The sequence below is a fragment of the Clarias gariepinus genome, chromosome 20, assembly GCF_024256425.1.
Source record: "Clarias gariepinus isolate MV-2021 ecotype Netherlands chromosome 20, CGAR_prim_01v2, whole genome shotgun sequence".
NCBI lineage: Eukaryota > Metazoa > Chordata > Actinopteri > Siluriformes > Clariidae > Clarias > Clarias gariepinus.
In genome coordinates, this window is record NC_071119.1 from 4,690,094 (window position 1) to 4,701,584 (window position 11,491).

Genomic DNA, 11,491 nt, shown 5'->3' on the forward strand with positions numbered 1-11,491 from the left:
GTAGTTTTAATGATAGTTCCTGTTTCACACTTTTTAAATTATTAACACAGCCTAAATGTTAACACAGCCTAAATAAAGTTATTACAAATAAAATTGTAAAATAAATCTAAAAATAGACCTAAAGTATGCATAATAAAAAAACGACCACTTTCATGAAATACCGAATTTACTTCCGGCATTCTTGTGACGTTTTAATCACGTGATAACGGTCAGCTGATATGATGCTCAGAACCCGGAAGTTATCATGAATTACAGCCTGTTGTCAGGGGAAGTTTTTGTTTTTCTGTGTATGATTTAGTTTGCAAAACATGAACAATAGATAGTTTATTAAATCGCGGTGTGTTGGAGAATTGGAATTTACTGGTGCCGTTTTAATTTTGGAAGAAAATTATATATAAACGGTAAGTTATATTGTTTATTACAAACATGCAGACATGCTAATAAACATTAAGAAGTTGTGATGATTAAACCTGATTGCAAGGGTTGTCTTTTAAGCAGTTAACATTAAACTAAATGTTTAAATTGTACATATTTCGCCAGACAATTAAATTTATGTGTTTGATTTATTTTATTTCTTAACACTAGAAGCGCCGAGCAGCGGTCATTTGACCGCAAGGGGGTAAAAAAAAAATAATACTTCACACTCGATCAATTTCCAGGACCCTCCTTTCATGACTTTTCCTAGTTCTGTGAGCTTAATCACCCTGTATGCTTAAATTTTTAAAATCGCACCAGTAAAAGCCAGTATAAAGCTATTTTGCTCTTATTTACGTGAAATCGCTGACAGCTGCGCGGCGGCGTGACGTTTCCTGTCTTTTCCAACCTGCGATTCTCATTTCTCTCAGCAGATGGCGCAAGGGATCGCGCATACTTTTTATGCGTCATTCAGTGCGTATATGTAACTATCTCAGGTTTCATTCCATATATGCAGTTTATATATATATATATATATATATATATATATATATATATATATATATATAACAATTCGCCATTCGTTCTGGCGTTGATAATCAGCGATATTTTATAAGGACATTTAGGGAATTTCGCTTTACTTAATTATATAAGGTTTTGAGAAAATTAATTAGTTTGTTCGTTCTGTTAGAAGCTTCCGTGAAATTATCTCTAAAACAATATTGTTTTACATATTACATATGTAACGACCCCTCCCGAGGATATAAAGCCTCATTATTGAATGTAAATAAATCAGATCTACCACAGCAGATAATAAACTATGCTATGTCATAACCGAAGCAAACACCACGATTATGCCTCGTTTCGTTCAGTGTTGCTAGGCAACGGACCACGCGCCTAATCGGCGGGAACGTGGTTCACTTTGCCGCGGTGTATTATAAACCTGCGGAATGTTTCACTGCTTATGCATAAAAGCGAGGGAAATGTGGAGGTGATGTGTGGCCACCGAATGAGAACTAAACCAAAGATTTCGGTAACTACACTGAGTGTAACATCTGCATAGTGACACTAAAAAGCTGAACACCTTCACTTTTCCGTTTACCTCTGAGAAAGAAAAAAAGCTGTATGTTGTTTGTTTATATGTAGAATGTTTATAAAAGTACACGAAGTAGGCGCGCGCGCGCACAGACACACACACACACACCTCCCCTGAGCCCTCGGTCAACATCTAATGACCGTCGATATGCAAATGAGTCAAGACGTAGCCTAACGTGGTGTCGTGTCTGATTTCAGCGGTCACGGAGAGGAAAGACTTTGAACAGTTGCAGCGTTTTTTAAGTTACAACAAGCACAACGATGTCCACGTTGTTTCACTGGTTATGACATAGTGACACTAAACAGCTGAACAACTTCACTTTTCTGTTTACCTCTGAGAAAAAAAGCTGTATTTAGTTTGTTTATATTCAGAGTAACACCTTCCAACCACCTCTCATAGTCTATTGTTAGTTTTAATGATTTGGCTGAAACTAATGATCACTACATAAGTACCCCAACACCATTGATCATGAGTTTCAGCTGAAACTAATTCTATACATGCAACAGAAAATGTAGATGCAGATTCCAAATGTATAAAGATACATGCTATATACATATATTCCGCTTCAGCGTGTTTCTTAATCTTTCCCTATATATATATATATATACTTTTCAAATAAAATCGCTATTACTTGACCCTGAAGTTTAGTTTAGCACACAAAAACTGAAAAGTCCTTTCTGGTAAATCAACTGCATATGTAGTTTATTCACAGCAAATCATTAATAAAATGAATATATATATTGTACAGTACAAGGTAAACACGAGAAAGATTACAAAATAAAAAAACAAACAGTGTCTTCTTTATAAACAGCTTCTACTGTGCGTCGAGATGCTGAAATCTCTTGCATGTTGCCCCTCAATTTTGTGCTTCCATTTCAAGTGGAGAGATATTTGACCGACAGCTTAGAACAAAAGAACTGTAGGTGTGATCACAACCCCCTCCGAACGACCGTGCCATCAATCACTGACCACCTCAGAAGTTCCCTCCAATGTATGCTGATGTTTTTCAAGTATTTTTGCAAAACTATGGCACTCTTTTGAGAGGTGGTTGGAATGTGTTATTCATTCATTTATTCTATACAAGGGCACTAACTACACAGATCAAACTGTTACCTTATTTTATTCTTATACTCATCGCTGTGCTTGTTGTAACTAAAAAACGCCGCAACTGCTTCAGGGGAGGTGTGTGTGTGTGTGTGTGTGTGTGAGCGCGCGCGCGCGCTGCAGCCTGTGAATGAATACGCACAGCAGAGGGACAGAGACATGAGGGACATCTAATACCTTATTGTGTAGTGTCCCTTTTTCAGCGGATTTCTCTGCTACCGCAGATCAGTTTATCAACTTGTAATATATTAATTTTAGGAATATATTAACATGTGCAGACATTTAGTTGATGGGGCGCTGCCCGTCTTGCCCCTGAATAGAGCCAGCCTCGATTACACACACATACACACACACATATATATATAGCATGCATCGAATACACACGCACACACACACACACACATATATATATATATATATATATATATATATATATATATATATATATATATAGCATGTATCTTTATACATTTGGAATCTGCATCTACATTTTCTGTTGCATGTATAGAATTAGTTTCAGCTGAAACTCATGATCAATGGTGTTGGGGTACTTATGTAGTGATCATTAGTTTCAGCCAAATCATTAAAACTAACAATAGACTATGAGAGGTGGTTGAAAAGTGTTACTCTGAATATAAACAAACTAAATACAGCTTTTTTTTCTCAGAGGTAAACGGAAAAGTGAAGTTGTTCAGCTGTTCAGTGTCACTATGTCATAACCAGTGAAACAACGTGGACTCATCGCTGTGCTTGTTGTAACTGAAAAAACGCTGCAACTGTTCAAAGTCTTTCCACTTTCTTTGACCGCTGAAATCCGACACGACACCACGTTAGGCTACGTCTTGACTCATTTGCATATCGACGGTCATTAGATGTTGACCGAGGGCTCAGGGGAGGTGTGTGTGTGTGTGTGTGTCTGTGCGCGCGCGCCTACTTCGTGTACTTTTATAAACATATAAACAAACAAAATACAGCTTTTTTTTCTCGGAGGTAAAGGGAAAAGTGAAGGTGTTCAGCTTTTTAGTGTCACTATGCAGATGTTACACTCAGTGTAGTTACCGAAATCTTTGGTTTAGTTCTCATTCAGTGGCCACACATCACTTCCACATTTCCCTCGCTTTTATTACATGAACATAAGCAGTAAAACATCCCGCAGGTTTATAATACACCGCGGCCAAGTGAACCGATTAGGCGCGTGGTCCGTTGCCTAGCAACACTGAACGAAACGAGACATATTCGTTGTGTTTGCTTCGGTTATGACATAGCATAGTTTATTATCTGCTGTGGTAGATCTGATTTATTAAAATTTAATATTGTTTTAGCGATAATTTCACGGAAGCGAGTTCAGAACTAAATCGCTGCTCCGAGACGTTCAGAAGCTTCAAATAGAATGAATAAACTAATAACATTTTCTCCATACGATATAAAATTAAGTAGAGCTTTCCTTTTTGTTATAGTACGAAGCCCCTAGATGGACAAAGGAGGAGAAAAAAGTCAAAAACTTTGGGTTATAATTCCAAACATGACTTGTTTTTTTCCCTTTTCCTTTGTCCCCTTAGAGACTCTGTAGTAGGTTTTATCAGTTGAATATGAAAAAAAGATACCGCTGATTATCAACGCGGGAATTAATGGCGCATTGTTCAAGTGCAAGTTGATCTTGGAGCTAAACTATTTGCTTTGGGTGAAAGCGCCATCTAGCGATCATTGTGTGTCAGCAGCAGCTTCCCATTCAAAACAATAGGCGGTCAAATGACCGCTGAACGGCGTTTTTAGTAGGTGACACTGGCGCGGCGCTTCTAGTGTTAAACTAACTCATGCATACAGTCTATCACTCATGCTGCTCTGTGTGGAATACAATAATTCATTTAGTGCTTTTTTTTTTTTTTTTAACAAACTCATCAGATAGGGGAAAGTTTATGTCAAGACCTTAATGGAAAAATAATGCTAACTCTTAACTTCACATACAGCCGCATCACCACACCCTGTTGCTGAGTGGATTATATTTCCCTAACATCACATCCACATGTGTTTTATCTAGTCCTACTAGTCCAGCAAAGCCTTATGCTGACTCGATAATCTGCATTGTGTCGAGTAATCTAAATCATACTTTGTGGTTTGCACATGACTGCAGCATGTCTGTGAAGGTTGCGAAACATTATAACGTAATGAAGCTTTGTTTGAGCTGATTATAAGACTTTGTCACTCCGGCATGCACTCGGTACTCATGCGATTGCAATGAATTAAGAAAGTCTTGAGTCTTTACATTAATTAAATTGTTACTTATTCATTGGAAAAAGCAAATTCTGATTATAAAATCTGAATGATTTTTGTAATAACAGATATAAGGGAAGGATGCGTCAGGACAAAAGCTGTCTAAACTCTATGAATCTCTGACTTAAAGTTTCTAAAAAGATCTAAATCTCTCTGTCTGTCTGTCTGTCTATGATAAACTAATAGAGATGGAGTGGCTGTTGGATCCCTCTCACCTCCTCAGAGAGTCCTCTAATGGTACAAACAACGAGCTGACTTATGGCTTCGTGTCCTGCGCTGTCTCCGTCCTCTTCTATGGAAGCAACTTCGTTCCTGTAAAGAAGATTGACACTGGAGATGGTGAGACATACACACCTTTAGTTTGCATATATATCATGTGGTTTGCACATGATATGTGTGCATCATATTAAATAGTACAGTCATAAACTACTGGAACTCTTTCACACTTTGGCCCCCCGTATAACTACAAGGTTGAGTCAAAGACTATCCGCACTCCGATTTTATCAGCTCTTTCCTTTCAAGGCTCCTGTCTCCACAATAGTGAAGTGTGTAGTGATTTTTTTTTTGTGGTCTGAGGGCCTAGCTGGTGCCGATACTCTAAGGAAGGTAAAGGTTTCTTAAAGAGAATGATTATTGGTGATGAGATTTATTATACAGATTTATCACTACAAGCCTGAGATTGAATGGCAGAAAATGGGACGTAAACATTCTCAATCCTTAATCGACTGAGAAAAAGTAAAAAACTTAACCATCAGCTGGGAAATTCATCAACACTTACAGTTTTCTAAAGTGCCAGTATTGAAACATTGGCAGGAAAAGTTAATTAAAATAAATTTTGCAGCCAGAATTGTGGATAATCTTTGACTCATCCTCGTATAAAAGGTGTTTCATTGTTCTATACCTTCAACAGACCTGTTTGTATGGTGTGTGTGTGTGTGTGTGTGTGTGTGTGTGTGTGTGTGTGTGTGTGTGTCTCTTTTAGGCATGTTTTTTCAATGGGTGCTTTGTGCTGCTATATGGACGGTGGCTCTGATTGCGAACATCATCTTGAGCAGCCCAAAGTTCTGGCCCCTGGCGATGCTGGGAGGAGCCATCTGGGCTACAGGTACAGTACAGTAACGTGAATCCCAGCAAGTCAGACATTTTGAGCTGATGTATAGCTAGATTTGTCATTTTTGTCATAGAATTTGTTTCCTTGCCCAGTAGTGAGATGGGTTCTTGTCTTTCTGCATTTTGTGCTCTGCCATATTGGGCAAGAGTCAGTCATTAACCAGATCAATATTACACAAAATTAGTAATAATATTAGGATTAATAAAGGTTTTCTTGTTTTCACTGTATTTAAAGCAGGTTACAGGCTGTGGTGAGACCAGCAATGCTCTACGGCTTAGAGACAGTGGCGCTGAAGAAAAGACAGGAGGCAGAGTTTAGGGTAGCAGAGCTGAAGATGTTGAGGGTTTCTTTGGGAGTGACAAGGATGGATAGGATCAAGAATGAGTTTATCAGAGGGACAACCCACGTTAGATGTTTTGGAGATAAAGTCAGAGAGGCCAGATTGAGGTGGTTTGGACATGTTCAGAGGAGAGATGGTGAATATATCGGTAGAAGGATGCTGAGGTTTGAACTGCCAGGCAGGAGGTCTAGAGGAAGACCTAAGAGGAGATTTATGGATGCAGTGAGAGAGGACATGAAGTTAGTTGGTGTGAGAGAAGAGGATGCAGAGGATAGGGTTAGATGGAGGCAATTGATTCGCTGTGGCGACCCCTGAAAGGGAACAGCCGAAAGACAAAGAAGAAGACAGGCTACAACAATAAAACTTGCTAGTACCCAGTACCAGTGGTGCCTTCCAAAATCTTACATTCAGCAATTGGTTTTATATTCTTTCTGTTTTTCCTTAGGTAATATTACAGTTGTCCCCATAGTTAAGACCATCGGTCTCGGCCTAGGCCTTTTGATATGGGCTTCCTTCAACCTACTGATGGGCTGGGCCAGCTCGCGGTAAGTTCAGAGCGAAACATAAACCTGAGTCAAACTAATAAACCTAACATTTCCCTGTGTTAGTCAGCAAAATGATTGTATCACACTGACTAGCCTATAAAAGTCGCTATTTGGGTTTAAATAAGCAAATACTTAAGGATCTTTCGATTGGATAGTTCTTGGCGTGATTAAAATGCCTTAGCTGGCTACAGTTAATTCTTTTTAACCGTAATTGATGTAATGATTTTCTTCTGATTTCTAAAACAACTATGTTGGAAGATGTATCCTGTGCTTGTGGAAAACGTATTACTTCATTGCGGAAAGGTCAAATTATTGGCCTAAATCAAGCAAAGAATACAACAAAGGAGATCGCTCAACTGGCTGGAATTGGGTAAAAACTGTATTAAAACCTGAAAGGATAGTGCTGAACTGTCAACTTTCTAGAAGAAGTGGTCTAAAAAATAATAATTAATAATCGTGATCGGAGATGACTTAAATGCTTGGTGACATTGCATCGATAGCGGGATGTTTAATAGTAAAAGTAATGTAAGGAAAAGAGCTGTGTCCCTAAGAATACCACTCGTTAGTGAGACTTACTTGAAAAAGCAGGCTTCAGTTTGCTCGGGAGCATAAAGATTGGACTTTGGAGTCATGGAAAAAGGTCATGATGAGTCCAGACTGACTCATACATAAATGTCCACTGTACAAGCCTCTGAAGACTGTGTTATGATCTGGGTTTGCTTCTGTTGCTCAGGTCTAGGCTCAGCAACGTTATGTGGCAATTAAATAAAGTCAGCTGATGACCTGAATGTACTGATTATATCTATGAAGCTTTTCTTCCCTGATGACATATTCCAGAGCTCACAGTGTGAAAGAGTGGTTCTGGAAGTGTGTGAGGAATCATTTTCACACATGAACTGGCCACCAGAGTCCTTAACCTCATTGAAAGAGTTTATAAAATGATTCGAGTCTCATGGTAACAAGACAACATCTCAGGCCAGTGAAATAATGCAACTGGATGGATGTAAATATAGTGACCTTGTGTTTGGTTGTTGAAACAATGCCAAGGTGAAAGTGTGTTGTAATTTAAGCCAAATTGATAGTGATCTCTGCCCTTATATCTGCAATCTATTACATTTCTAAAATCTGTGTTCTCAGATTCGGATGGTTTGGTATCGAGGTGGAAAAAGTCAGCAAACCGACGCTTAACTACTGTGGAGCCGGGTTGTGTTTGCTCAGGTACCACACAAAACACACACACACAATCTGTTTTGTCTTCTTTTTATTTTCTAAGTGTGTTAATCTTTCTCAATTTTTCTCACACACTTGCCCTTTGGTGTCTCCACAGCGCCATCGTGTTTTTCTTTGTGAAGAGTGACGGACAGAGACCTGCCACATCTGAAGAGACGCCTCTGCTCATAGACAGTGTATGTCTTTTTTTTTCTCATGTATTTTACTTTTGTTAATTCCTCAAAGTTTGTGCTAGTAATCTAACTTTCTCTTTTTTAAATAATAGTAATGTCCTTGTTATATTGTTTCTGCAGCAACAACCATTTTTGTGATTTTACATTTTCCAGAGCGTGAACCCTGACTCTCACACGTCCTCAGATAACTCGTGGGTGGACATGTTGCCTCCCCTCACGAAGCGCCTGGTGTGAGTATAAAAATAATAACACCTGAGGAACGTTTCACTGAATCAGGAACTAACCAGTCAGATGGACAGATAAGAAGACAACATGTAGTTTTACTGGTTCATAAGGAAATGTTGTTGTTATATAGTCCAGAGCAAAGTTTGTGCACCCCAGGACAAAATGAATGTATTAAGAGATTTTCAGACATTTTTTTTTACTATGAAATATAACACATGGTGAATATTAAAATATTCTTTCTTTATTTTTAAGGATTTGTCCCTTATTTGTATCTCAGTTCTATTATTTGCTCTGTTTTTTTTTATTTTTTTATTTTTTTATTTTGCCTAACTGACAATTCTGGTTAATTTTTTTTTTTTATTATTAGTGGTTCCTCATTTGCCGTAATCGCAGGACTCCTCTACGGCTCATCATTCATTCCCATGCTGTACATCAAATACCACGCCAGTCAGCAGGACAGCCAGTTTTATGGCGCGAGCCAATTTGGTAAGACCAGGTCAATGTTTTTCGTTTTCTTATGTTCGAGTTTACTGCGGTGGTTATATTTCTATAGCAGGACACCCCTGAGCTGTATTCCTCTTATAATGTTCTACTTATTAATAAAGTACAGTCATACAAAAGCTGTGGAATCTTTGAGATTCAAGCTATATCCATAGACTGGATAAAAAACAAACCTGCAATGCAGATGTCACTCAAATTGGCCACGTCCCTTATATTGCATAAATTTATGCCTTTTTGATCATTTTAATTAATTGGTTACATAAAAAATTCACCCCTGTGCAGTAGTCATGACTGGGAAATCTAGGCTGCAAACATTGACTTGGGGATTATCTTGCGTTTGGAGCCACCTAGTGGTAGTTCGAGGAACTGTACATTTTGGCACTTGGCCTTGTTTTCCAGAACTGGAGGTTGTTTCATTTTGATGTACAGTGGAACATCTAATGTACCATTTTCTAGTCAGTGTTTATCTAGGCTAGCACCTAATAACAGGAATAATTATCGCATTAAGATGTTTGTCAATATATATTTATCACCACAAATGTATTTTAAAAATAAACAAATATATTTTAATTATTGATTAACATTTCCATAAATTCCTGATTGTGTGTCTAACCTGTAATAAATTGCAGACTTCTGTGATTAAATTTGGATTTTTACCAACCATTATAAATACAGTATACATGTATTTGTATCCTAACTGCAGGGACTTTTTATTTTCAGATCTGGATTATGTCTTCGCTCACTTCAGTGGGATCTTCTTCACCAGCACTGTGTACTTCCTCATCTATTGTGCCTTCAAAAGGAACAAACCTCAAGTCTTCCCTAAAGCTGTGCTACCAGGTAGGACACGCACTCATGTAACGACTCACGAAGGTTGAAGTTTTTGTGCCGTGTTGTAGAGCAGGATGCCATCATCTAGGGGTTGATTTTTGTCTCTTGCTTAGGGTTTGTTTCCGGGTTGATGTGGGGCGTGGCCACATGCTGCTGGTTTCTGGCCAATCACTACCTAAAGCCACTGGTGAGCTTCCCAATCATCACTACGGTGAGTGGCACGATCTTGGATGATCACTTTTTGATCTTTTTGAAGAATTTTCCATCGTAAATGTCCACTTTCATCCTTTAAATGAATTCCATTGTTTATTTTACTTTGGCAGGTTCCTGGGCTTATTGCTGCTTTATGGGGAGTCGTAGTTTTTAAGGAAGTGAAGGTGGGTGTGTGTGTGTATATGTGTTCCTGTCTGTGTATGTATGTATCTGTTTTCTTTTTTTCTATTAAAATGTCCATTTCTCATCAGGGACTGAAGAATTACCTGGTGCTAATCCTGGCATTTTGTATGATTGTGACTGGAGCGTTACTGACCGGCTTCTCGCTGTAGTTACACGTTGGCAATCACAAGGTGGAGACAAAAACACCAGTTCATCCCATATGGCCACTGATAGCTTTCTTAAACCATTTTGTACCTCAAAATGATGCACTTGTCTTGATTACTGTAAATCACTGTGAGAATGTCAGACAATATTAGCATAATGATGGGAAACCTGATACTTTTCATTTTAGTGACAGTTCTTTGGACAGACTGTAACTAATCTGTAATATTCAATGCATTGCTTTCTGTCATATTTAGATCATGAAGTACCTCTATTTAATTTTCTTAGTTGCACGTTTTACATTAACTGTCAAGTTCAATGAAAATGATGTTGAGAGAGATTAATTTTGCCATGTGTGCTTATTAATGTTATGTGCATGAGTGATTTCCTAATACTATGTTTGTTATTAATATAAAGGAAATATTTTATCAATAAAACCTCTTTTTTGATAAGTTGTCCTTCCTTTTCTTCTTCTTCTTCTTCTTCTTCTTCTTATATTGTGGAGTAAATTGAGCATCTATTTGTTTTCCCGCAATAAAAAAAAAAGGGTTTATTACAGCTCATGATCCAAAGCATCCTACATCACCTGTCAAACATGGTGACTGCTGCAGAAAGTATCAGGATGAATTTGCAAGTGTATAGATTTAGCAAAATTTTGCAAAACCTGTATGATGCTGCAGTATACTGCAGATGGATAATGACCCAAAACATGAAGTAAAAGTTACCCAAGAGCTTTGCAAGGCAAACAAGTGGGATGTTTTTCCCTGGCCCAGGGAAGAATAGAGCATGTGTTTTACTTACTGAAGACTAAGGGCAGAAAGACCCACAAACAAGCAGCAGTTGAAGGCAGCTGCAGTTAAGGCCTGATAAGCCATCTCAAGGGAGGAAACTCAGCATTTGTTATGTCCATGGTTCCAGACTACAGGCAGTTGTTGACTGCAAAGCAGTTTCATCCAAGTGGTAAAGGCAGTCTGTATGTTTGCAATTATGGTAGTTTGTTCCATTATTTTTGCCCTTCCACCAAAACAGGTGTATAAAAATACTTGTAATTCTTTAATGGTTAATGCCACAGTTTTGTCAAACCACTTGAACTGAAGCTGAAAGTCTTGACTT

At 38.2% G+C, this 11,491-nt stretch overlaps 1 protein-coding gene across 1 annotated transcript; it reads left to right on the forward strand.

Annotated features, from left to right (window-relative positions):
- Positions 1-238: 238 nt before the first annotated feature.
- tmem144a (transmembrane protein 144a) lies at positions 239-10,830 on the forward strand. Its single transcript, XM_053479386.1, has 12 exons — positions 239-401; positions 5,072-5,224; positions 5,868-5,990; positions 6,782-6,881; positions 8,019-8,099; positions 8,209-8,287; positions 8,438-8,514; positions 8,877-8,995; positions 9,731-9,850; positions 9,955-10,052; positions 10,165-10,218; positions 10,306-10,830. Exons 2-12 carry the CDS (start codon positions 5,074-5,076, stop codon positions 10,384-10,386), a joined length of 1,083 nt encoding a protein of 360 aa, XP_053335361.1. The 5' UTR covers positions 239-401; positions 5,072-5,073; the 3' UTR covers positions 10,387-10,830.
- Positions 10,831-11,491: the final 661 nt, after the last annotated feature.

Coding starts and splice junctions, on each gene's coding strand:
- tmem144a (XM_053479386.1), top strand. CDS start 5,074: ATGGAGTGGCTGTTGGATCCCTCTCACCTCCTCAGAGAGTCCTCTAAT. Junction 5,991..6,781: donor AGGAGCCATCTGGGCTACAG/GTACAGTACAGT, acceptor GTTTTTCCTTAG/GTAATATTACAGTTGTCCCC. Junction 8,515..8,876: donor CCCCTCACGAAGCGCCTGGT/GTGAGTATAAAA, acceptor TTTTATTATTAG/TGGTTCCTCATTTGCCGTAA.